The 27,771-nt window shown below is 30.4% G+C and overlaps 3 protein-coding genes and 1 pseudogene across 5 annotated transcripts; 3 read left to right on the top strand and 1 right to left on the bottom strand.

Moving 5' to 3' along the window:
- The first annotated feature begins 623 nt into the window (after positions 1 to 623).
- On the top strand, positions 624 to 3,206 carry GME (GDP-D-mannose 3',5'-epimerase). 2 transcript variants are annotated; one of them, XM_022287462.2, is made up of 7 exons: positions 624 to 733; positions 975 to 1,385; positions 1,512 to 1,605; positions 1,695 to 1,824; positions 1,927 to 2,059; positions 2,428 to 2,635; positions 2,754 to 3,206. In XM_022287462.2, exons 2-7 carry the CDS (start codon positions 976 to 978, stop codon positions 2,907 to 2,909), a joined length of 1,131 nt encoding a protein of 376 aa, XP_022143154.1. In that variant the 5' UTR covers positions 624 to 733; position 975; the 3' UTR covers positions 2,910 to 3,206. The 2 variants fall into 2 exon arrangements, with proteins under 2 accessions (XP_022143154.1, XP_022143153.1); XM_022287461.2 differs by having other exon boundaries at positions 724 to 853.
- Positions 3,207 to 10,873: 7,667 nt separating this feature from the next.
- Positions 10,874 to 14,575, bottom strand: LOC111012973 (calcium-binding EF hand family protein). The gene is made up of 4 exons (XM_022287283.2): positions 14,179 to 14,575; positions 12,843 to 13,037; positions 12,175 to 12,356; positions 10,874 to 11,480 (listed from the first exon to the last, which is right to left on the bottom strand). Exons 1-4 carry the CDS (start codon positions 14,465 to 14,467, stop codon positions 11,160 to 11,162), a joined length of 987 nt encoding a protein of 328 aa, XP_022142975.1. The 5' UTR covers positions 14,468 to 14,575; the 3' UTR covers positions 10,874 to 11,159.
- Positions 14,576 to 18,723: 4,148 nt separating this feature from the next.
- On the top strand, positions 18,724 to 22,856 carry LOC111013078 (calmodulin-1-like; annotated as a pseudogene). The gene is made up of 4 exons (XR_015792820.1): positions 18,724 to 18,885; positions 19,364 to 19,521; positions 21,416 to 21,496; positions 22,579 to 22,856. The product of XR_015792820.1 is annotated as a calmodulin-1-like (transcript).
- A 1,844-nt stretch (positions 22,857 to 24,700) lies between these two features.
- LOC111013084 (calmodulin) lies at positions 24,701 to 26,827 on the top strand. The gene is made up of 4 exons (XM_022287453.2): positions 24,701 to 24,842; positions 25,011 to 25,168; positions 25,885 to 25,965; positions 26,478 to 26,827. The coding sequence occupies exons 1-4, from the start codon at positions 24,773 to 24,775 to the stop codon at positions 26,610 to 26,612; spliced, it is 444 nt and encodes a 147-aa protein (XP_022143145.1). The 5' UTR covers positions 24,701 to 24,772; the 3' UTR covers positions 26,613 to 26,827.
- Positions 26,828 to 27,771: the final 944 nt, after the last annotated feature.

The following is a 27,771-nucleotide window of genomic DNA, read 5'->3' as shown; positions in this document are numbered from 1 at the left end:
TCATCAGGTACGAGTCGACTTTAAAGAGTACTTGCAGGCACGAAGACAACTAAGACGTTCTCCGACAACAAGCCGCATTTTTCGACCTATCGGAAAATCATTTGAGCGCTATCAAAAGCCCTGTCGAGAGCTATCACTATAAATAAATACTCTCACCTCCCCGCAAGTTATGCGAAGTAATTTCTCGTTAGAGGATTAAAGAGAATTAGGTACTAATAAGAATGTCGAAGCGCTCACCTTACGTTGCAGGTACTTCGGACTTCGATACTTTATATTCAAACTTCAAGAATCAGAACTTGGTCGATTTTACGATGAAACATCCACATTTTTCATCCTATCTAAAACCTTACTTCTTACTTTCTCAACCCAAATAGGAAATCCAGCTATTTACCATTTCTTAGTCTAAGCTCGAATTCAAAAGCAAAAATGTATCAAAACGGTAGAAACGAAAGGTTTTTGGTTTTTTTTTTTTTCCTTTCTTTTTGGTCTGAATTCGATTGGACGGCCGGTCTGAAAAGTGCCGTTGTCGAGCCGGAGCCAGATGGGGGCCATCGGGAAGGTAAGAAGAAATAAATGAATGGCCTTATTTCCTCCTTCTCTTCCTCATTCTCCTCTATTTATAGCTTCCACAGCCCTCAAGCTCCACGCCACGCCATTCGATTCCTTCCCACTTCTCAACACTACCCATTTCCTCTTCTTCCCTCTCGGAGCCGCTGATTTCTGTCGTTTTCGGGTAAAAAACCCAGCTCCCAACTCGATTCTCTGTGTTCCTATGGCTTCCTTGGAATGCTTTTGCTGTTAATTGTTGGAATTTTTGCTGTTTTCCTTCAGATTTAGGGTTTTGATCATCTGGGTTGTTCTCAATTTCTTGTTATTTTTATTGGGAATGTTGTTTTTAGCTTGATTTCTCTCTTTTTTTCGACATGCGTTGTGAAATTTTCATACCCTTATGACGATTTTCCATGGCGGTGCAGAATGGGGAGCGCAGGGGAAACCAACTATGGCTCCTACACCTATCAGGAGCTTGAAAGAGAGCCGTACTGGCCATCGGAGAAGCTGAGAATCTCCATCACTGGCGCCGGCGGCTTCATCGCCTCCCACATTGCGCGGCGTTTGAAGAGCGAGGGCCATTACGTCATCGCTTCTGACTGGAAGAAGAATGAACACATGACAGAGGATATGTTCTGTGATGAATTCCATCTTGTTGATCTCAGAGTGATGGATAATTGCTTGAAGGTCACTGAAAAAGTTGACCATGTCTTCAACCTGGCTGCTGATATGGGTGGCATGGGCTTCATCCAGTCCAACCACTCTGTTATTATGTATAACAACACCATGATCAGCTTCAACATGCTTGAAGCTGCAAGAATCAATGGGGTCAAGAGGTTAGTTTTTCAAGGAAAATTTCCCCTATTCATGCTTTAGATATATACTTTAAATCTTTATTGGTACAGACCTGGTAATCACCATCTAACACAAGATTATAATTTTTTATATCCGGGTGAATGCAGGTTTTTCTATGCGTCTAGTGCTTGTATCTACCCTGAATTTAAGCAACTGGAAACTAATGTGAGCTTGAAGGAAGCAGATGCCTGGCCTGCTGAGGTTCATATTTTCTCCTGTTTTAATGATTAGGAGACGAAACAATTGTAAGATATGTGCTTATTGAGACTGTGTTAATGTTTGTTTCATAGCCTCAAGATGCTTATGGCTTAGAGAAGCTTGCTACAGAGGAGTTGTGCAAGCATTATACTAAGGATTTCGGTATTGAGTGCCGAATTGGAAGATTCCACAACATTTACGGTCCGTTTGGAACATGGAAAGGTAGATCCGAATGCTAGAATTGACTATGTTTAAAAAAATTGAAGTTATCTTTAGTCAATTTATTTGAAAAGATCTCTAATCCTAGCCATTTGATTCATATAGGTGGAAGGGAAAAGGCTCCTGCTGCATTTTGCAGAAAGGCCATCACTTCTGTTGACAAGTTTGAGATGTGGGGAGATGGTCTTCAGACCAGATCTTTCACCTTCATTGATGAATGTGTAGAAGGTGTCCTTAGGTAAGCAAAAGCCCAATTGCTCTAATTTTCATCATCCATGGTTCCATGGTTAGAATTTGTAGTTTCTTGGATTAGATATAATCTTAATCACACTCCAACGTCGTGCGCGAGATTAGTTGGGGTGGGCCATGAACACACCTCCAATACTCGAGTTTTGGCTTATTCATTGCGGTTTCCATTTCAGCTCCGTGTTAACTGAATTAGGTTGAGTTAAAATGGAAAATAATTGGTTTATTGTAAACTGCTTCTGGGTTGTCAACTTCTTGATTCATGAATTCAGATGATTCAAGATTTGATATAATCTTAATCACACTCCAACTTCTTGATTCATGGATTTGATATAATCTTAATCAAACTTCTGTTTGCAGATTGACAAAGTCAGACTTTCGCGAGCCAGTGAACATTGGAAGTGATGAGATGGTTAGCATGAACGAAATGGCCGAAATCGTTCTTAGCTTCGACAACAAAAAGCTCCCAATTCAGCATATCCCAGGTCCTGAGGGTGTCCGTGGTCGTAACTCCGACAACACGCTCATTAAAGAGAAACTTGGGTGGGCTCCTACAATGAAGTTGAAGGTAAATTTAGTTAAAGCAGCCATTTCTTTTCACCTCGACGTTCAAAACTTTCGTCTCCTCCGCTTTCCTGTGACCCTCTTGCTCATCAGTTGTCGCATATTGTGTTCTACCTGTGTAGGATGGTTTGAGAATTACCTACTTCTGGATCAAGGAGCAGATTGAAAAAGAGAAGACTCAAGGCATTGACCTATCAGTTTATGGATCATCCAAGGTTGTTGGTACCCAAGCCCCAGTTCAACTTGGGTCACTCCGTGCTGCTGACGGTAAAGAGTAATTCGTCAAGACCCGGATAACCTAGTCGGGCTATATCGGTGCAACCCGAGCTTTACTAGATGTTTTCTTCTAAGTTGTTATCACTACCTACTACACTCTGTAGTATTTTGTTGTGCTACTGGATGCTTTTATTATGCCTTATATGCTGTATTCAGTTTTTATATGCCCTTTCTTTCAACCAATCCTGTTTCCTTAGAAGGAAATATTGTGGTTTTTTTAGCAGGTTCTTATGTCCTTGTCTTCTTTGTAATAATTTCCAATGTAATTTTTTGATAATGCCAGTTTTTTTCATTGTTAATTATGGTGTCCCATCTTGTTGGTTGGTCTCTCAAAATCTGCTTCATTTTGTATAAGTGTGGTAACTAAACAGAGGCCTTAACTTTTAAGTTTTGTCGAATAAATGTGCACGAGCTATATTCACGCTAGCACGATAAATAGTACGCTTGAGTTAATTGAGCTATATTCACGTTATTACATTAAATAATGTGCCTTTGGGCATAGTTCGATTTAATTGATTCTTACTGTATAGTCACGTCACTCAAATCTCACCGTTTGTCTTTGTCATTGCTACAGAGAATACATGATATGTTTTTTTTTTCTTAGTTTATGTGGCAATGATTAATGTTTTCAATTTATCTGATTGTGCTAGTTGTTGTAATGTTTTCTATTTGTTTGATTGCGTGAAAATAATTTAAGGACGATTTACGAGGTTTAACAAAATCACATGGATAATAATCAAAAAGTTCAAAACAACAGGGACAAAATTGAATTTAAGCTCAAGCCATAAATTTATAATTTAGTAGTCTTCTTGTTACACTAAATATTAGCAAATTCCACTTAGAAGAAGATGAATACTAATAAATATTAAGATTTTGAAATGAAAAAATAACTTCAATTATAGGTTATACATGAAAATTAATTATGACGAACTAAAGAAAGAACTCAATCTTCAGTTTGAGCATACTTCAATGGTTAGAGCGGTTTCTTTCTTTTTAGGTTGAAAGTTCAATCCTAACATATTTGTTGACATTAAAAAGAAAGAAAAAAAAGATTTAACATATTTAATATGATTCTTTTAATAATGATTTCGTTTTTAGTTTTCAGCGGATTGTTTGTTTGCTCATAATTTTTTTTAGTATAATTTCACATTTTAAATTAGCAAGTTTGAATTCCAAACCAAATTTCAAACACAAACAACGTTTTAAAAACTATGTGTATACTTTTAATTTGACTTAAATTATGAAAACATTTTTTTTTGTATAACAAATGTTGGGATGTGGGGTTGAACCTTGAACATTTAAGCAAGGAGCAAGATGCCTCCGACCTCTAAAAAACGTTTTTAAAAAGTAGATAACAAAACAAAGAAACACATGGGTGCGAAAATAAAAACAAAAAATAAAAAGAAAATAGTTATCCAAGGAGACCAAGATTTTTGTTCTAATAGATGGTAAATTGGTTTAACTCACTCAAACCTCGCAAATCTTTTGAATGACATTAAAAAAAACCACCCCTCGGGTTTTAACAATCACATTCGTAAACTTTTAGTTTAATCAATTACGTCAAAACGGGTAGAATGCACAAACCATCCTTTAAAAGTATAAAGACCAGTACAATAAAACTTTGGAATTACAAGAATTTTAATTCTATAATTATTATTGAAACATATTAACTATGAAATAATTGCTTAAAAATTTTAAATTAAAGAGATAGTTACCTTTGCCCCAGTTTGTATGTTCTTAGATCTGAAGAATCTTTAGATCTAGAAATAATTCCATACCTGGTGAGGGATGGGGGAAATGCAAAAAAGAGATTTGGAAATATCACAAATAGAGAATGGCGGGTCCGGGGTTGGGGTCGGGGCCCCGAGGACGACGTGGGGGCCGATGAGTATGGACTGGAATGAAATGTTTTTTAAATCTCGAGAATAAAAGTGTAAGATTCTAAAACGAGACCAAATAAAAACCTATTTCAAACTTCAGGTATAAAAAAAGTATCAATTCCTTTGACTATATTTGAAATGTGTTATATTATTTAAAAAATTGCTATTTATCTAGCTAGTAGATCAACCAATTTGAGCATAGTTTCGTAAATTCGAGAGACGATCAATCAAATTTAAAGTTTGACTCATAATGATTTTTACAATGCTTTCTTCAACTTAGAAAGTGGCAACTTAAGATCTTCTTTTAGTGCAACATAATAGTTTAAACAGTAAAAATCAAAGTTGTATATTTGTAAGTACAGAAACACAAGGAACAAACGTAAAAGTTTAGAGACTACGAGGACTGAAACAAGATTAAAATATTTTTCTATACGACGAATCAACACGAGATTGAACGTACGTGTGTCGGGAAATTATTTAAAAGGGGGTGAGTGGTTCAATATTTGATTGAAGCCATCACAATCAAAGAAAACTGGCATGGTTTAAGAAGTGAAAGAGAAATCAGTTGGTGACAAATGAGGCCACTTTTCCATCTGCTGCAGCTTTTGCTTGTGGCCCTTGTAAGGTTTGTACATTCCATAATTCACACCACAAAATCATGCCTCTAACTCTATTTTTTTTTTCTCCCTTTCTCTTTTTGTCCACTTTCGCGCAAATGACGGAAAACCCGATGTCGAACGGAAATTAACTCGGCTCCTAGGGTTGGATGGGATAACCATTTCGTTTTTACCTTTCGTCTCTAAAATTTGGCTTACATTTTGAAAACGTTTTTAAAAAGTTGATAATAGGACGAATGCATGGGTGAAAGCAGTGGTTTTAAGCTTAATTTTCAAAAGCATAAAACTCAAAACAAAATGATTATCGAGACTTAAAAATTAAGTTTTTTTTAACACTGGACTTCATCCCATGCGAACGTACATCTCTGTTATGCGTGTGCGTGAATTAGAAGGAGATGTACATTTGTCGAAGATTTGCATGGGAATGAAGTTAGTGTTGGGTTAAAAAAAAAAACAATTTTTAAGAATCAGGTTAATTTCTATTGAACCTCTAATATTTCGCTTTGTGCAGAAAAACCAAAATATATTTGATATCGATCTAGTTCAATAGATAAAATACCAATGATCTTTTTTGAGATTGAAGGTCCAACCATCGACCTCTACAATGATAATGCATATCTCATCTACTAAATTATATTCGAATTGACTAATGATTTTCTAGTGGTATATTATATATTATTTTGTCCTTTTTAAAAATTTTCACTAAGAAATTACAGTTCACTAAAACTATTTTATGTGACCAACCCACTAAATTATTAGTGACTTTATAGCTCTAAACATTTGGATTCTTGGAGAAATTGTTGGGAATTTGTCCCTTATAATAATTATTTCTCAAAAGTTAAATATACCCATGTGAACAACAAATAAAGAGTTGGATTTATGTGGCATTTATTTGATCTGAAGTTATCATTTTTTCACCCAAATTATTTGGACAAAGCAACATAATTTTTTTTTTTTGGAGAAATGTCTAAGTAGGGAGAGATTAAAAGCTGTATGTATGTATGTGTATATATATGTGTGTGTATATGTATGTATGTAGATATGTATGTATCTGTATATGTACATGTATATGTATATATTTGGTTAAAAAACACTTTTAGTCCCTGTACTTTTGCTAAAGTAACAATTTAGACCATGAATTTTAGTTTGTAACAATTTAGTCCATGTACTTTTAAATCGGTAACAATTTAGTCTTTGAACTTTAATATGCAACAATTTAGTCCTTGTAATTTAAAGTTGGTAACTATTTAGTCCTTATTGTGAAATTTTTTTTGTTAAGTTTCTTGTATTTATAGATTGATAAACTGACTAAATATGTTTGTGAATTAGAAAAATTAAATTGTTTGATAAAATTTGACAGTTAATTTTAATAAAAACTTTTACGATAGGGACTAAATTGTTACAAATTTTAAACTATAAGGACTAAATTTGAGGGACTAAATTGTTACTTTAGGAAAAGTACAGGGACTAAATCGTTACAAACTAAAGTTTAGGGACTAAATTGTTACTTTAGTAAAAGTAAAGGAACCAAATGTATTTTTTAACCTATATTTTTTTATAACAATATTTTAAGTGAAAGAGAGCTGTTGGAGGAGATTTCATATTGAATGAGACTTAATTACCTTTTTTTTTGTGTTTTATTAAAATAAATAAATTGATACACTAAATATAGATCTTTAAATTTCAAATTGAATAGGGATGAAATAGCAAAAATTCATTAACACTTGGTACATTTTGTCCTTTGAAAAGTGACATGTTTTTATCTTGTTTTGAAATTAATAGAAATACTGATGTGACAAAAGATAATACTTTGCATGTCTATTACATAATGTTGGGTATGTCCTCTCTTATATAAAATAATGGTACATTTTGCATGTGTTAATGTTTTTCGGTTGGATATTCGGGTCTTCCCCTCTTATCCTAAAAAAAAAAAATCTTAAAATAACAGTAACATAAAGAAATCTATTTGATTAGATCGAAAAAATCTTATTCTTTCAAAACCGAAATATCTACCTCTAGCGTCTAGCAACATTTATAAAAAGTAGAAAACAAATTAGAGAAATATACAAAATCGATGACTAAAATATGATTTCTTTTTTATTGAGAATTTGAACCTTTAATCTTTTACCTCGACCATATTTTTAGTTCAATAAAATTATCGAAGTGGGAATCTAACCAACCATCTTTGAAATGACGTGTCTTACCTAAAGTAGAATTTATCGATTAAACTATTCTAAGGTTGATAATCAACAATAGAATTCAAACATGAAATCGACTCGAGATTGTGAACGAAATTAGTTGGAGAGAGAAAAAATAAGTGGCCAAAGTTTGGAGATGGAGAATAGCCATAGCCCATAGATAGTAGTGTGAGGTGTTTCATCAAGAGAGGAGACGACCCTCACAAAATAAAAGCTGCAAATTATGATACGTGGACTTCTAAAGCTCTTAAATAAAGTTAATGATATGATATTTTGACTACATATTACGTGGCAATTTGAGGTATGCAATCTACTCCAACTTATCTCGTATGATCTAATCTAGTTCTAATTTAAACATCGGAGAATCTTTGGCTAATACATCATTGATGTCTACTTTCTTGTTTAGGGATATTCCTGCAAGAACCTGTTGGACCAACATGTTTATTGTTAGCTACGATCATACTCCAGAACGGAAAAATCAATAGTGTATTAAAAATGATGTGGGGTCAATTTCTTCTATTTATTGTGTAAATGAGAGAGAGTACGGTATTCCACCAAAAAATTTTCTCCTCCAAAATGACCCGGTAGAATAATATCATCCACCTTTAATTTGGTGTATTTTCTTTTAAGTTTAATGATTTAGACCGATATTAGGTAGGTGGATATTAAGTAATCATCAAAATGGTTAACTTCTAACATTTGGTTTATGATATACACTTTGAAATTTCAAAGATTAAAATGATGATCTTTTAAAGATGGACTAAAGTATATATATATTAAAATTTTATGCACTAAAATTAAGAAAAAAACCTAAAAGTTCATGAATAAAAGAAAAATTTAGAACTTCTCTTTTCGAAGATAAAAAGAGTATTTCAATTCAAATAACATTTAAAGAAAGTTATTAATAAATTATTCGGTGGAGCTATGCTTTAAGTCCATAGATTTGTATGAAGTTTTTTTTAACTATTATTTTATTATTTTTAAAATATATATAAAAGTTATTTTAGTCATTATCATTAATTTTAATAGAAAAGTAAGTAAAACTTAATACAAGCCCATCTTTTCCATTTTATTAGATCAACATAGCTCAAATATTAATGCATTGGTAAATTGATAACTCTTGTTTAACTGAATGTTGGAATCTCAACTCTACTCAGTGCTATTTTTTTCAAAAAATGAAAGAAAGTGTGAAGTGGTTCACATGTATCCGATCATGTGTCAAGTTTTTAAGGTTACAAAATAATTAACAATAAATTGATGATAATGACTAAAATAATTTTTAACTTAAAATTTTATAAATTAAAACAAAATATTTTAAACATTGAGCGACTAAAACAAAATATTTCAAAACTTATTAATCACACCAAAATAAGTAAATAACCTAAAAACTTCATAGAGCAAAGGGGGAACTAAAACCAAAATTTATAAATTCTCTATTGTTACTTTTTTCATTTCTGCCTCTAATCTTTCAAAATTTTAAATCTTATTGTTTTATGTATTATATATTTTTCGATCAATTCTCAACGTAAAAAAAAAAAAAAAAATAATATTTCTTATAGCAACAACACAAAACATATATACATTAAGAAGATATTGTAAAGGAACTAATGAGCTCTAAAATTTATAAGTATTTAGGAGTTCATATGACAATTTTTACTTTCCAAAAGGAATTTAATAAGTTGAAATACTATATTTGGAGATTTCTTTAATACATATTTGATAGGCCTTGAAATGTTTGAATCAAGAAAAAAGAAAAAAAAAAATACAACGGACCCAATATAGAAGAAAAATCCGAAGAAAAAATATATATTTAAATTAAAGTACAATCAGAAGATGATTCAATTAAAGATAGCATTACACACCATCAACTTGTCACATTCTCTTTAAACATTGACATAAAAAGTAAATCCTACAATATCGCAAAAAAGAAAAATAACAATTAGTATTAATAATTTATAACTTATAACTTATTTGAAATTATTTTGTTAATTTAAATATTTGTCTTGAATTTTCTTTTATTTTATAATTTTGCTAGAAATATTAATGAGCATAGAAGTTGAGTTTGTATAACTTGAAGTTCACAAGTGAGCAAATTTCTTTACTTTAGGCTAAGTATTCACTAATCTACATATACTCGTGATGATAGAAATTTATACCCACATCTTTTAATCGAGGATATATGTCCTAACCAACAATGCTCAGATTGACATATACATTCACTTCTTAAATACATACATTTTAACATAACTCTTCATCATCAGAACACATTGTTCTGCTACACAAACTTATATTTATTATAAATGTGAGCCAAATATTCCATTTAAAAAGTAATTTGAGGGCTTACTTGAAAATACCTAACAAAAAGGGGTAATTTTGACAACATTATAATAAGGGGTAATATGATATTTTTCAACAAAATGATGCATAGGTTTCAACTCTTGAGAAATAGGAATCTTAGCAAATCTTAAAATTTTTTGTATCTACAACTGAAAGACAACTTACCAATGGCTATCTAAGTTGTATATAGAGATTTTTCAATCCAGTAACGATTTAATTCTTCATTTGTAATGTACTTTAGTCCCTAAACTTTAGTATGTAACAATTTAGGCATTGTAGTTTAAAATTTGTGACGATCTAGTTCATATAAAAAAAGTGAAGGTCTAATGAGATTTCTTTTACATGTAGAGATCGATAAAATGATGAAGGACCAAATGTATTTATAGACTACACAGTCTAAATTGTTGCCTAATAAAAATCGACATTAAGTTTCATGAGACTTTTCACAACAAGGACTAAATTGTTGTCGATTTAAAATTACAAAAGTCATTAGTTTAAGGAATAAATCGTTACTTAAGTAACAGGTATATGGATTACTAAAAATTTTGTTGGGACCAAAATATGCGATGGATTGAAGCATCTGGAAGGGTGGTTGGAGAGGCTACCTATTGATTATGAGCATTTTAATACCAGTGGAAGTCTTTTCTAACTACTCTATGATATTAGAATTCAAATGGAAATCTAATTCTTAGAGTAACAAGGATGTGACCAAACAAAAGAAGATAGATTTCCAAAATGGACTGGAAGATGAGGGTAAAGATTTTGATTTATATAATGCTATATCTATGGTAAGAATGTGCACTTTTAGCTGAGATTATAAAAAGAAAGCAAGACATTTAAGTTAGAAAAAACAGTTGAGAAAAGATCAAGAATTCATGCAAAAGAAGTATGCATTTTACTAATCATCATTTTTTAATCCTACCAGACAAAAATGTACAGAAAAAAAACATCCAATTTTCATCTGAGTGATGAATTTTTATACTTCTGATTATGTATGACATGGTATAAAACCTGTTGGCCACTTCAAGGGCCTCCGAAATCAGTATGGTATAATGAAAATGAACATGTTTTTTTAAGAACAACATGCTAGCTCCAGTTTGATATTATAATTATCTTCCTCTTAAAAGCTCGTACCTGATCATGTGAGGACGATGATCATAGGAACGACTGACTCTGTAAGTGACGACGAGAGTGCTTCAGATATTACATTGCTGCTCTGCTCATTTGGGGCTAAAATCATAATAAACAGGACTGGCTTCAAGCTGCTCAAAAAATGTCCCCAAAATCTCCTTCACAAGTTTTTCAAATTGATTTTTGTCGGATATCGAACCGCAGTTCTCATTTGCTGTATCGGCAAATACTGCATCATAGAGAAGAACCACGGCTTCATTGGCTTCTGTAGGTGGCAAGCCTAATTCCTTCCATTCTTTTTCGAAGTAATTCCTGATCTTTTGCAAAGTTGTTATCCCATCCTCTGCTTTGTGGGTCTCCTGCCACAGCTTTTCTATGACATTGTTGAAGTGCTTCTCATCGGCCAAAAGCTGCAACTCATATCAGGAGTTACAATGTTTTCAAAATTACTCATAGTTCCCAAGTAAAACTTGAAGTCAAGTCAGGCTAACAGAGAGCATTCAAATAACTATATGCAAGAGCAAACTAGATGATAACTTTATTAATCTTTAAATACCTTAAAAAAAAAAAAAACTACCACACCTTGTATATATTAATTCAGTTTACAATATGCGATTAAAAACTTCTTTGGCAGATCACTTCAGTAACCTAGCTCTCACTACTGCAGTCGATAACTTCAATTTTACATGGCATTAAGTGCAGTAGACAGTGATCTTATAATTGTAAGTAACACACACAGTGCAGAGTTTAAGAAAAAAGAAAAAGCACAGGTCGGGGCTTTCCCATTTACTCTGTGCTTTTGACAGTTTCAAGTCCTACAATTTTTATCAGTGATAGCAAATGATCTCTAGAATTTCTGAAAAGAATAATTCAGTTGAGTTAATGGGTTACATCCCTTAAAATGAATTCAGAATCTGATTGGGTCGAACCCTTGTTGGGCAGAAGATATAGGATGCAGATAAGCCAGGGCAGTAAAACTATTCAAGAAGATATGCTAAATACCAGTACCATGATGATTTACTAGACTTCCAATTCCCAAAGTCAATGAAAAGATATCATTGAAAGATATGTTCAATGAAGAAAACGAGTGCCACCATGATTTACCTTTTTTATCTGAGCTCCATTAGCAATCTTGAGATTTTGAATGAAAACATAAGGCTTTTTTGCTAGAGCATCTGCTAATTCTTGAAGAACAGGCTGAAGAACTTCTGCAAATTGAGCTTGTCCCAATTCTTTATTGCTCTTGACATCATGTTTTTGTAAAATGTCGCTCAGCAAAGGATATTCTGTTTCATCACCAGATATGTTAGAGAAGTTTGTTGCTAGCACACACATGTAATCACTTTAAACGTGCTTTTTACTTATATATATATATATATATATTATATATATATAGGAAACGAGACTTGTATATTTTTAAGATAATTAGACAGCTTTTTACTAATCAACTGAAAATAGAATATATGCTCAAAACTATGTAAAGTTCTTAAGTCATAGTAAAGATGAATTGCCTGACAGCCGTTTCCAGCTTAGGAAAATCCGTAGAGAACGTTTAAGAACAAAAACTTCCTAAATTGGGTCTAACTTACATTTCCTCAATGATATTAAGCTATCTTAGAAATTTTCTTGAAACTCTTCACAAGCGAGGGCAGGAGGACCAACTTGCAACTAATTCAGTATAGTAGTGTGTGCAACACCATTCTCATTCTAAAGACATGAACCAAAGTAAAGATGGTATGGTAATTACATGACCAAGAATTAGAAAAGTGAACCTGAGAGAGGAGGTACACCCATTTCAAACCCCATGTGGACAAGAGCATTTTGAATCTCACTCTTCCTGATCTTTCCTTTATCTTCTGTATCTAAATCAGTGAAAAGGTTCTCTGCTATCATTGCAAAATCATCTTCATCATCTAAGAACACACGAAGAGTGTTCCCATCCAAAATTGACACAACAAGAGGATCCTCTGGAAACACAAAAATTTATTTGTAATGAATTTCCCGCAATAATGACAAATGGCAGGACATCAATAGAGAAGTGGATCATATAGAAATAATGATGATCCACGAAATTAAGCTCAATTTCATATGCCAACTACACACCCATACTACAGACTCCGACACGACAATGACACAGAGACAGTGTTATCATAACATTGCAAAGACATGTTTCTAAAATATGTCTGAATTTAACCTACGAAAAAAGTTAAACAAATGCTACAAACAATAGCTACATATTTAGAACTGTACATCTATTTTAATATGTTTGTATTATAATACCAATTGAAGTTACACATTCTTCATACATTTTATTGGATTGTTACATTTCACATGCATTTAAATGTAGTCATATCAGATGATCCCATTATCTTAAACATGGCCGAAATGGTCATATTGTTCAAATGTCTCAAGGGGAATCCTTGGGAATTTATTCACTTTTCAGCTACCGCACACTAGGACGCTATCAATTTCTCCTATATTCAATCCCCTCTTTCACTTAAAGATTTCACACTCGTCCCTTGCCAAGCTGCTATAACCTTCTCTAACATAAACAGAGGGCTTTTTTTCTCTTTCCATAAATTTTCTTAACTCCATGCCTTCCAGCCCCTGCCCTCTCGAACATCTCATAAGTCCATAGCAGAAAGCTAGCGATTTGCAGACTCAAATTATAGCACTTGTGCATAATACCACCTCATGTAACATCCTCAACCTCACCACACAAACATAAAACAAGGTTATCTAGGTAACCCTCAACTTCTCCACCATCAATCTGTACCTAGGTAGAGCTGTTAAGTATCAAAATTAAAACTTTTCAGTGGATTATCTAGTTCACAATTCACATTGGCAATCAACGCCCTCCACATGTTCGTAATCCATTACAACAATCATCAATCGAGCCATTAGTCCACTTTCAACACCCTGTAACAACTTCTCCCTAGGCTAATTTATCATTCGCATGATCTAGAAAGTCAAATTTAAGCACATCTACAGAAACAGAAAACACTCAACCGTACTTTTCGATAATCTGGTAAGAGTCCAGATGATGAAAACATACGAACATTACGCATTTAGACACCATACATAACGCGACATAGCCGCTGGAGATACCTCCTAAGCCGTCAGCGATCGCAGATACATAGCCCCTAAGAATCTCGGAGGCTCGCTCTGGAGTGAGCTCCGATCGTCGGAAAGCAACAATGTCGGGGAGGCCGATGCGACTAAGAGCAGACGATCTGAGAGTCTCCGGCAAGGCGAGTCCGAACAGAGAGGAGGAGGCTTTGGAATCGGCGAGGTGGAGGAGCTGAGCTCCGGTGAGGCCGCCGTCGGGAAACGGCAGAGAGAGGTCAATGTGTTGTAGGTGCGTGCCATCAAGAACCGTTATTGCGGCTTCGGACATTTTTGAGCAGAGGAAGGAAAAATGTCCAGAGAGAGAGAGAGAGAGAAGAGAGATGAAGAGTTACTTGAAATGCGGTTTTGACTCTTTGCTACCTTTGTCTTTGAGAAATTTCACTTTTCCCGATCAAAATATATTGCTTTGCCCAACTCGGACCTAAGAAACTTATATCTGATTAAGAAGTTATGAATTTAAATTCTTTAGCAATAATCATTCTCACTTCTAGTGAGAAATTTGAACTCGTAAATTTTTAATCTGAGATATATATCCATTATTTCTAAGTTGAGTTCATATCGACAATTTTCATCTTAAATTGTTTGTACTAAGGAAAATTATAAATTATAATAAACAATATATATATTGGTTCGGTTCCTTTACTTTTTGCTATTTTAGTAATTACAAAATTTAGGTTACAAATTAAGGTTTTAACATGAATTTATTATCATTTAATTCTTTTAAGTTTTAGTTAGGTTTTTTTTAGTACAAAGATATTACCGCTGAACCAAGTTTATGTTGGCATTTTAGATTGGTTACTCATGGATGAGGCATATATGGATCTTTAGAGTATATTCTTGAATTTTTTTAACGGTAAAAGAAATTTTAATAGAATAACATGTAAGGTGGAAGTTTTTTTTTTTCTTTTTCTTTTTCTGTAAATAGAAATTTCATCAAGAAATGATGGCCACGGGGGCAATAGGAGAGGAGCTTTCCCTTTAGCATTTTGCAGAAGCCAGGGGGAAAATTTATAGTCCAAGATATTGAATTACAAAAATGGAGACCATGATTTGATAAGAGATATGTAGATCGATTGCTCTTTCATTGGACATACATGAATGAGCAAGCTTCGAGTTTTAGGGCCAAAGATTGGATGTCGTGGATCCAAACGCACTTAGCCCCAAGCATTTCCGACTCGGAATGAGACCAATCACTATTTATGTGAACTTCTTGAATTGGCTTCTGCTGATTAACTGATTTCGGTCGTTCCAGATAGTCCAGATTGTGATTGCTACTATTTCCATCTTGGATTTGCCCACAAATTTTTTCCACTACGCCCAATAGTCAAGAAAGGAAGCATTTGGGTTCTGAGGGCAAGAAATGTGCCAAATCTGTCGTGCGAGAGAACAACTCAAGTGCTAGGATTTCAAGTGACTAGGTACGTTTTGTTTTTATTTTTGTTCGTTAGAGGAAATGAGAGGTGCACACACACCTACCTTGTATTAGCGTTTTAAAATTGAGTACTCGACATTTTCATCGACATCGACATTTAAACCCTTGATTTTATCTAATTAAAATTAAAAATAATCAAAATTATACAATTTTGATAGCTAGTTTCCATTTACCCTGGTCATCTTAAAATGTTTTAACTAATTTTTTTAATTGGTTGAAAACAAAACTTCAAATTTTTTATTATGATAAGACTTCTAAAACCTTGGGGAAAGTTGGAAACAAAGTGGGACAAATTTGAAACAAACTAAATTACACAAAAACAATGTACCTATGTAAATATAGTTGGTTGCAATTTTTTATCCTAACAATTTTTCAATATTTCAAATTTTCCCTCGTTCTCTTTACTTGCTATCAATTTTTTTTTTTAAATGAAATATGAGTTGTGTAAATATAATTAGTTATTAAGCTATTGTGACTTAGTTAGAATGTAACTTGTTGATGCAAATTTGGTCTTCGTAGATCTCGCCAAATTCGCACTAATCTTGACTCTTGTCATAGATGCTCCGATGCTTAGTAAGGTAGGGTATGTAGGCGTAGCAAATACGATGGACTTACAGCGTACCACTAGGGTTTGGTTCACCTTCTTATTTATAGAAGTTGAATCCTAATCCTTTTAGGATTCACAGGAGTTGAATCCTAATCTTTTAGGAATTACAAAAGTCGAATCCTGATATATATAGGAAATCTAGAGTCGTGCATGTATGTTTTGTTATGGGCTTAAGGTAAAATTGGGAGTCGAGGCGGGAATGCGTAACGGTTGGGATGAACAGTTATAATTCTCGGTTGGGTTGCCGCGAACTACTCGACCCAACGCCGAGACCTGGTCCGTCGAGGTCGGCCCAGGTCGCCGAGCGCGGCCCTCCTTCCTAGTTCGTGCCTCCTCTCGATTCTTCTCTTGTTTTTTGTCACATCCATTTATTTCCTAATAACATAACTATTCCATTAAAATACAAGTTTTACATTCACATTTTAGCAATATATCTCTATATATATAGCGTATCATATCCTAAGATCAGCACGAACATAACAAATTTCTTCATGTTTGCATTGACATGAATTAATTAATTTTATTGTTTCACAAATGCTTTTATTAATACATCCAGAGACTTTTTTTTTATTTTATGAATTTATATAATTTATGTGATGGTTTTCTGAAGTCTCTCTCTCATAATTCACATGTTATTGTTTTTTCTATGAATTTGAGGATTTGACATTTTCTTCAACATCACTATTTATTTTTTAAAATATACTTATATTTTAATCATACTTTCTTTCTTTCTTTTTACACAATGATTTTTTATTTGAAATTCATGTGCAAGTGATCCACTAAAAAATGGGGGTTAGAAACCATTCACATCTTCTAGAAGCAATGATATTCTTATGGAAAATACCCACCTTTCATCATTTTTGTATTTAAAAATAATAATCTTTCCTTTTTTTTTTTAAATCTATGGTCATTTTCATATAGCAAAGTAAAATAACAATTACATAATATAGAACAATATTTTATATCTTGACCGAATAATATCTTACGAAATAAAAGATGATGAATATCAAAAATCTATTTGTACTCATTTAGCCCTATAAATATTTCCTATTGTTGAATTTTAAAATATCCAGTCTTGAGACTCTTATTTGATAATTTTTTTAATTTTAAAAAATTGTTCTTGTTTTTGTTATCCCCATTTTGAGAATACTTGAGTGGTTTCAAAACAAAAAAATATATTTTGACAACTTTTTATATTTTGGTTTATTACTTTATAAATAGATTTGAAAACAATAATAATAATATAATTTTTAAAAAGTGAAAATTGTACTAAAAAAAGGAAAAAGAAAATAATTTGTCTTTATCACGAATTAATTTACAATTATAATGATTTTGAATTAAACAAAAAAATGAAAGAAAATTGTTTGAAAACACCTCCGAAAATATTTTGTTAGATTGATGAAATTTCCACTAACATAATGGACTTACTTTGTCAAAAGTGAATAAAATCGTGTTATTTATTCACCTACATTTTTCATAAAATAATTTCTTTTTAAAAAAATTCCACCTACTCTCTTATGACTTTTTCAATATGTTAAGGCATTGTGATGATGAGCTTGGTAAAGAAATAAGGAATTTTAGAAAATTTATTTGGTTTCTATTTGTGGGTATATATTTTGGGATTTTTTTTGTTTGTTTTCTATTTTTTGTTTTTCAAAAATAAAAATATTATTCTATCTTTTTTACTTATAAAATGCATTAAGAACTATATATATATATATATATATATATATATATATATATATATATAACAAATTTGGATATCATATTTAAAAAAATATTTTTTCAAGTAAAATTTTAAATTTAGGAGGAGAAAAAAAATATTTACCAAACATATATATTTTTATATATTTTTTTCTTTCTTTACTAAGAAGTAGAAAATGAGAAATAAAAATAATTAAGAAATACATCAACATAACTATATTACCGGTTTAAATATTATTTTGGTTTTATACTTTCAAAAAACGTTCATTTTGGTCCTGTTATTTTCAAATTTCACCTATTTTTCTCTCTTTACTTTCAAAATATTCATTTTATTTCTTATTTTTGGAATCATAATGTAAAGACGCGACAATATACTAAATAATTTATCGAAATATAGTCATATATCTAGCTTTGTATTAAAAAGTTTCATTGGATACAAAAGTTGTGTTACATCTTCCTAAATAGGTACTGAGTTAGTTTTTAGAATATAGAGAACAAAACGTTTTGTTTTGAAAATGCAGAAACTAAAATGAACAAAATATAAAAAATATATATAGAAACCAAAATAAACAATTTGAAAGTACATAAATTAAAATAAATCAAAATTGAAAAATATAATGACCAAAATAGTATTTAAACCTTTACCTTATAGCTTCGAGTTATACTGAAGGCGACATTTTAAAATAATTAAGTTTAATGTTTATTAAAGAAAGCATGTGACCCCAAATAGTTTTTTCTTTATTATTATTATTTATTTATTATAGAATGAGCCATATGTATAGCCTTTGGAATTCCAATATAATGTTACCAAATTGCCCAAAGGAAAGAATATTTCCATCCAAAGACCAACTGCTTCTTCTTCATTACATTATGTGGTCATCATCTGAAGAGCCAATTTCAGAATTTCAAGAAGCTTTTTGTCTGCTTGACAAAGATGGTGATGGTATGTATGGATCTCCCTTTTTCCGATTTGATTATCGATAAAGATCAAATTCTCCTCCATAATCACTGATCACTCTCACGACCATCTTGTTATTCTCGAATTTTGAATTATGGATAGTTTTACTTATAACACGTTTTATAACTATTTTTCACGAATGCAAAACAAAAAAAAATAGTAATATTGTTCTTTTTCGCTTGGAGTTCAACAACCGGAGAGAAAATCCAACCTCTTGGAGAGGTTAGTAATATCTTGACCAATTCTTTTTAATACAATTGAATAGTACTGTTTTTTTTCTCCTTTTTTTCCTTTCTTAAATTCGACAATTACGCGATGGAAAATCAACCATCAGACATATAACTTTTTTTTTTTTTAAAACAAATAAAAGTTGTAATAATTTTCAACATCCCATTTGAATTTTATATATATAAATCATCCAATCATAAAATTCAAACATTATTTGGGATCGATGATATTATAGGGTGCATAACGATAAAAGAGTTGGGCACAGCGATTAGATCATTAGATCAAAATCCCACTGAATTAGAACTGCAGACCATGATGAATGAAGTCGATGTCAAGGGGAATGGATCCATTGAATTTGGAGAGTTCTTCAATCTCTTGGCAAAAAAGGTGAAGGTAACTATATATTTATATATCATCTTTTGTTATGAACATGTTGATCCCAGTTTTTGTGCCTCATTTTAAAAAAATGAGGTGTAATTTTATTTTTTCTGATTAGGGAATTTGAATATCTAACCTTTTAAGTATGTTAGACTAATATAATTGAGCTAGGTTTGTGAGACCAACATTTTTAATTGAGAAAAAAATAATGTCATTAGTAATGCCAGATTTATCTTGCATAATTTTTTTAATACAACATGTGGGAGTCGGGGATCGAACTTACGACCTCTTGGTTGGAGATATATGTTAATTATCGTTGAGTTTGACTCGCTTGGATGTTTTTATCATAGTGTAAAATTTTATCTTTTACTTGTAAGGAATTTTCATATAAAATTTATATGCATCAATTAAATTAATTTGTTCTATACTTCTGTTTGCCGTTTTATTATCAATATAATTTTCAACCAGCCTTATGAGCTCCAATTTCTTGGCATATAAGTTTTGGCTTATATTTTTATTTCAATGATTTATGGAAATCTGTAGCTTGTTAATAAAGCAAGCCAATTATCTTTTTAAATAAGCATCATTATATTTTCAATAATTATAGTTAAACAAAAATGATCAAATCTTCATTTTGTTCTGATAAAGTAAGCAAGCATGTTTTATATTTAAGAATCTGATAAATAAATTAATTAAATGCAATATGTTGATAGTTTAATATGATAATTAATTAGTTTGGCACGTAATATTAACATTCAATAGTTTTTAGATCCTATTAAGTAATTATGTAGGATATATGATATCAAGTATAAGTAGAATTCAATCGACATGAACGTAGCTCAATGCTTAAAGTATTCACCGATTTGAAGGTTTGAATAAAAAACGAAAAAATAATAATTCAATGGTGGCTTGATTGAGTGGCTTGATTGAGTGATTTTCTAGCAATTTCCTAGGATGTGAATACGTGAATATCATCTCACAAGAGTTAGAAATTTAAAAAAAAAGAATCTCAAATATATGAATTAAGATAATATTATACCTTTATTCGTACAAACATTTTAGTAAATTTCTAAAATTTAAACGACGTACCTTAGGTTAAAGTGAATAATATCATATATCATATAAATAAAACATAAGTCAATTGTCCATTAGGCATTTATATGACTTGATATAGATAATACTTTGATCCTTGTCGGTTGAATTTTGTTTCATTTACTTGTCATGGTTAGTCGTATATGAGCCAGTTTACATTTTTGTTTAAATTATATTTTGATTCTCGTACTATTTTAGCTTTTGCTTCATTTTAGTCTCTATATTTTTAAAATGCTAATTTTGGTTGTTCCTATATTTTCATTTTTTTTTTGTCTATTTTAATTCTTATATTCTGAAAATATTTATTTTTGTTACTATACTTTTAAAAAGAGATTATTTTAGTCTCCGTACGAAAATTTTAATACAAAAAATTCTTTAATATAAATTTATTTGTAATATGTGTACTTAAATTATAATAAAAAATAAAAGAGAGAGACAAAAATAATTTTTAAAAACAAAAAATAGACGTTTTGGAAGTACAAACTTAAAATAAATAAAAACTTAAAAACTTTATGCGTAGATCGACAAAAACATAAAAGTAAACCAAAATGATTTAAAATTTCAATTTTAGTTTTGAAAATGCAGTAACTCCACCACTTACTGATATCAAAATATATATATACACTACCACTTATCGGATGAAAATTGAAAATTTAAGGTTAAAATTGAAGATGGTGCCTGAGTAAAAAAATGGAATCTTTTTTTTTTTTCTTTTCCTCATAATTCTAATATTTTTTTAAATATAATAATTGCTACATAAAAAAGAAAAAAGAAACGTTTTACAAAAATATAAAATGGGTGTATTTGAATTATTTAGGAAAATGAAGCCGAAGAAGAACTGAGAGAAGCTTTCAAAGTGTTTGACATGGATCAAGATGGCTACATATCACCTAACGAGGTTTGACTTCTAATTAATCTAGTTTATATTTTCTTAAATTAATTACTTCTTTAAAAACATAATTTTCAAATACTATATAAAGTTAAAAAAATTAAAATCTCGTTTTAATTGCCCAACTTTCCTATTTATTTCATTTTCATCTCTAAGCTTTCAAGTATTTTAATTTAAATCTTCCAACATCTGTTAATGTCTCAATTTGTTAATTAATTTCTAAATTATGCATAACACGAAAAACTACTTTCACCCTTATGTTGATTTTTTTTCTATTAGTTATTTAACAAAAAAATTTTAAAAATAAATTTGAAATCTCACACACTTAACTTACTACCCATTACATATAGTTTCAAATACTTTGTCTAAGTAGATATTTACTTATGGGAAAAATGTACAGAAAAAAAAAAATCTCAACTACAAAATGAAAATTGATGGTCAAAATTAAAATAGTTATTTATTTATTTATTATTATTATTTTTTATGCAAAGGCTAGGGAATAAAGTAGAAGGAAAATTTAAAAATCAAAATAAACAAAAATAAGGGGTTGGTAGCAAAATGAAGATTTGAATTTTAGGTAAAGAAAAATATTAAGTCTTCATTATTAAAAAAAAAAAAAAGGAAGAGGAAAAAAGGTTAGTTATTAATTTTGTCTTCTTTTAAATATTATTTTGTTCTCGGTCCTTTTAAAATGTTCATTTTGATCTTAAATTTTCAGCTGTGGTTCATTTTGATCCTCGTACTTTTAAAATGTTTGTTTTGATCCCAATACTATTAAAATGAATATTTTGATTTCTTAATTTCATTTTTAATGTCATTTTTTATATCACAATTTCAACACACACCATACTCGGTATAATTCTTGAAATGTAACCATGAATTTATATTAAAATGTTTTCGTTATGTATAAAATTTGTGTTAATATTTACAAAATAGGGACCAAAATAATCATTTTCTTTTAAGTATAGAAACAAAAACAAATAGGATTAAAATAAATCAATATTGAAAGTACATAAACTATTAAAATGAATCAAAACTAAAAGTACCTTGACCAAAATAGTATTTTAACCTTGTTTACGATCATTTGACAGTTGAAACATGTAATGATCCATTTGGTAGAGAGAATTAACAGATGAAGAAGTTGAGCAAATGATCAAAGAAGCTGATTTTGATGGAGATGGATTTGTTAACTATGAAGAATTTGTTAGAATGATGCTTCTTATTTGATCCCAAATTCCCTCTTTCTAATTAATTAATTTCATAAGGATTCATTATAGTATCAATTTTTTTCAAAGGTATATTTGTATGAGTATAATAAACTGTATTATTTAACCATGGTTATCTATTTAAATATTCCTTAATTTTTCTACTTTTGATTCGTTTTAATCTATATAATTTCAAGAGATATATGGCTAAAGAAAGTCAAAAAAGGATCTTTTGTGTATAATCCTGCATAATCTCGAATGTTATTATTTTCGGTATGTAGACCAAATGATACAATGCGAACAAAAGTTCCTAGATTCATGGAGATATAGAACGACATATAAGTTATCATGCTGGTCCATGTATTGTTAAAAGACGATTGATTTGGTCGCTATTTGACAAAATTTTAACATACTTTTTATACACATTAGCAACTCTTAATATAAATATATAACTATGTTTCAAGAGATTTAGTGAGTGACCGTGCTAAAATAATGATTGTAAGATATGAAACAAAAATGAAAATGAAGGGACTAAAATGTTCACTTTTTAAAGGTCATTTTTTTAAATCATTTTTTATTTATTCACAGTGATTTGTATTTAACCTTAAAATTTTAATCTTATCTAATTGACCATTAAAATTAAATTATTTGCGGATTAACACCTACCATTATAAAAAAAAATGGAGTTAGTTGCAAATATTCGTGGTACTAATTTTTCTAATTGGGATGACTTTTTCAACTAAATTTAGGTTAAGTATTTCTTAAGTTTTATTGGTAAAAGTACGTGCAACCACGAACATAAGTATCTTAACCTATTGAACTATATTCAAATTGTCGATAAAAGTTCGTATTATTACATATATCTATATTAGTGTTATTTTGTCGATACTTTTTAAATCTACTAAGTTTTTCGCAATATAATGCCAATGTTATTATGAAAGGAGAAAATTAGTCAAACATGTGGATGGAAATTACCCTTGTTAATATCCACCCATTTTTCAAATACAGAGCTCTATGGCAATCTAGGTCATTATAGTGAAGTGACATCTATTAATTATTTATATGACAATTTCCACTTCAACATTTTTTTTTTTTGTTGAATGGAAATTCAACTTGATTTTTCAACACATCATGACAAATTTTCGAACACAAAATCCTTAGCCCATTAAGACTTCTAGTTTTCAAATTTGCAATAGAGCCAATAAAGGGTGTGCAAATTCTACTTCTTTTCAAAGTACAAACTTTAGTTTTGGCATAATTTTTCTGTAAACAAATATTTAGAGGTTTGTATGAAAATTTAATTTTAATCTCCTATTTTAAAATAATTAAATTTTCGTACTAATTATTTCTTTATTTTCTTATCTACTTTTTAAAAGTGTTTTTTCATATCATATATAGCCTAATTTTAAAAACAAAAAAGTTAGCCCTCACAGCGACTAATAACTTTTTAGTCTTATTTAGAAAGTTTTATATATATATATATAAATCTCACCTGAATTTGTAAATTATTTTTTAAAATAAATTTCGAAAAAAAAAATGGGAGTATCTTATTTTTTATTTAGGATTAGGGTGTGGCTTGAATTCGCATTTCAATGTCCTACTGTTCTAGTTTGTAATTTTTCATACTTTAAGTCTCCATGTTTTAAAAAATTCATATTTCCTATATTTTAATTTGCATAAAAAACTATTTGAAACCTTTTTCATTATTTATAAATTATTTAGTAGAAAAACTAAATATAGATACATGTACTTTTTGTTTTAATTCATCGTGTCGTATGGTTAAAGAATGAATAGAAAAGAGAAAACAAAAATTTCGAACCAAAAAAATGACAAAAATGCAGAAAATTAATATTTCTCAGTTTCTTTGGTCATTGGTACGAATTCCACAGATTCTCAAAAGTTTCCCCAATCAACTTTGACAAAATACAACAGAAGTTTTTTTTTTTTTTTTTTTCAACCATTGGAAAATTATGCAACTCTTGAAGTTAATTGCCCCTCTAATTCATACTTCCTCGAGTATATATATTCCAAAGGTTGCTTCACATTTTGCAATTCTAATTAAATTTATACATTTTTCAGAATGGAGTTGTCTGAAACACAGGTTGCAGAATTTGAAGAAGCTTTTTCCATGCTAGACCAAGACTGCGACGGTATGTATTCCTCGTCCTCGTCCTCGTCCTCTTTTGATTCTTCGATTCTTCTTCTCGACACGCGACGTTGTTTTTTTGGGGGAATTATTTTGAACCTTTTATCTTTTGAGATGATAATCTTATATTTGATTTTCATGAATTATGTTTGTGTGTGATTTTTGGGGTTAGGGTGCATCACCATTGAAGAGTTGGGTATGGCAATGAGATCATTGGATGTAAACCCTACTGAAAAAGAGCTGAAGATTATGGTCAATGAAGTTGATGTTGATGGGAATGGAACCATTGAATTTGGGGAGTTCTTGAATCTTATGGTCACAAAAATGAAGGTAATTTATAGCCCGTTTGGTAACGTTGCAGTTCCGTGTTTCTCGTTTCCTTTTCTTTTTTTTTTAAGAAATTTTAAGCATTTTGCAATTAACCGTTTTTCACTTTTTGGGAACATTCTCGAAATTGTATAGAAATTTTTGGAAACAACCAAAACAAGTTTTTTCTTTTCTTCTTGTTTTCCTTTCCAATTTGTTCTAAAAAATAAATAAAAAGATCATTTTATCATAGTTGAATACATCATGTTGGGGTAATGCAATTTATTTCTCTTTATTAAAAATGAAAAAATAGAAATAGGAAAAACGCTGCCAAACGTGCCTTTAGATAAATTGGACAAAAATTAATTCCAAATTTACGATGAAGACCAATTTTAATGTTTATTCAAAGTAAAGAAACTAAATTTGGAATTCAAATTACAAAGGCTAAAATGGTACTTTTGTCTTAAAAAAAATCTATTCAAGAAAATAATAAAGAAAACATAGGTATAAATAGCCTTCTTATTTGGACACATGGACTAAAAAAAAAGGTTAGTTATTATCATTTTTTTTTTTCAAATTGTATTATATATATGATAAATTTAACCGAGTTCTAAAAATTTGTAGAAGCAAAACACAGAAAAAATTAATTCCTAAACAATCTTATTTTTCAACAACATAATTAAATAAAAATAAAAATAGACTTTAATGTTTCTTCTTCCTTCTTTTGTTATTATATATAGGAATGTGAATTAGAAGGAGAGCTTAGAGAAACTTTCAAAGTTTTTGACAAGGACCAAGATGGGTATATATCTCCTTTTGAGGTACATTATTACTCCTAATTTATTTGATCATGAATATTGATAATTGCACATTGCACCTCATAGTTTGTCTAATTTGTAAATCATACCCCAATATTATGAAAATAATTTCTAATATTCTAATGATTTACAAAATTTAGAAAAAAATATCTTCCCATAGCTCAACTAATTGAGGTATATACCTCCGACCAAAAATTCGAATGTTCGAATTCCCACCCGCACATGTTATTGATCTCAATAAATAAATCAAACGAAAGATATAATTGATTGCTTTTTTTCTATTTTGGAAAAGCATCTCATCAAAGAAATAAAACTAAAAAAAAAAACCATATTGTGGTATAATTTTCAATTTTGCTAACAATATGGAAGTTTTTTTTAGTACAAGTAAGGGTGAGGGGATCAAATTCACAACCTCTTGATCGGCAACAATATGAGAATTTGAGGGTAATATATTCAAGTAATAATAATTATTATTGATGAAAATTTTCATATAAATATATAAATTTGTTTTTTAGTTGAAGGCAGTGATGATGAACCTGATTGAGAGACTCACAGATGATGAGGTTGAGCAAATGATCAAAGATGCAGATTTAGATGGTGATGGTCTTGTTAACTATGAAGAATTTGTTAGAATGATGCTCATTGTTTGATCATTAATATTTAAAATGTTTTTTTTTTAAATTATTATGGATTTGTTGGGGAAAATAATTAATAGTAAAATCTCCGAGCACATCTTTAGTTAGATCAAGAGAGATTAATGATCAAATTAAACCTCCTAGCAGTCAAGTATATATGTCTTACTCAGGGCTTCCAAATGTTATAATTAAATAACAAAAATAACATCAATTTCATTCGCGGTTTTTAAGATGATGGGAAGTTAAGTTCTTCTATATTATTCAACATGGCTCAACTAGGTAAAATATATATTTATCGATAAAAAAGTGAGCAAGGTTCCGACTTTTACCTTACATGTCAGAATTAAAGAAAAAATAATAAATAAATAAAAATCTCTATCGATCAAGGATAGACTTTAGACATCCTTTTAGTAGAAAGGATGTCAATTAAGAATCTTTTATTTTAAATTTTTTTGTTCCAAAGGGTGGTTTAACAAAATATAATAGCAATGATAAACGCCTCTTAGAACTTTTTAATTAATTTAATTTAGAAAATTTTTAGATCACGATCGATATTTAATATTTGACAATTAAGAGAGAAATGCAAAGACAAATTATTTTTAATGTACTTCCTCACTCACGGATAAGAACTTAAGTACTTTCTATTTAATTTGTGTAAAATATTTCATCCAATTTAGCATGATATAAACTCCTCAAAAACATGTATTTGAAACGAGAAGGAAAAATGGATGTAATTTTTTCAGTGAATTCTTCAACCACCCAGATGATGTTTCCATTCCTTTATCCAAACCAAAGCAACAAAAAGGGCAAAAAGGAAACTTCCTTATCAATTAGTACCAAGCTCACATAGGAAATATTCCTCAAGAAAATTAAAGTCAAAGAGGTTTTTTTTTTTTTTGACTTCGAGATACAGGAGGGCTCGAACTTGGATCTTGGATGTCAACACCCAAATCCCTTGCCACTGCGCCAACACCTGAAGGTGCAACAATAAAGAGATTTGGATGCTAAAAAATTGTGATATTCTAACGTTCCCATGTCAATGAAGTTAAACAATATGGTTTTGTCACATTATCGGTAGATCTATGGCAAAATGATAAGGATAAAAATATTATAAAAAAAAACAACCTCAAACACTTTAAAATATAGACATTCTAAAAATTAAGAACTAAGTAAG

Source organism: Momordica charantia (assembly GCF_013281855.1).
Source record: "Momordica charantia cultivar OHB3-1 chromosome 8 unlocalized genomic scaffold, Mcharantia_2.0 BLBB01000008.1, whole genome shotgun sequence".
Classification (NCBI taxonomy): Eukaryota; Viridiplantae; Streptophyta; class Magnoliopsida; order Cucurbitales; family Cucurbitaceae; genus Momordica; species Momordica charantia.
The sequence above is the reverse complement of the archived record's forward strand: the minus strand, read 5'-3'. Positions and strand labels throughout refer to the sequence as shown.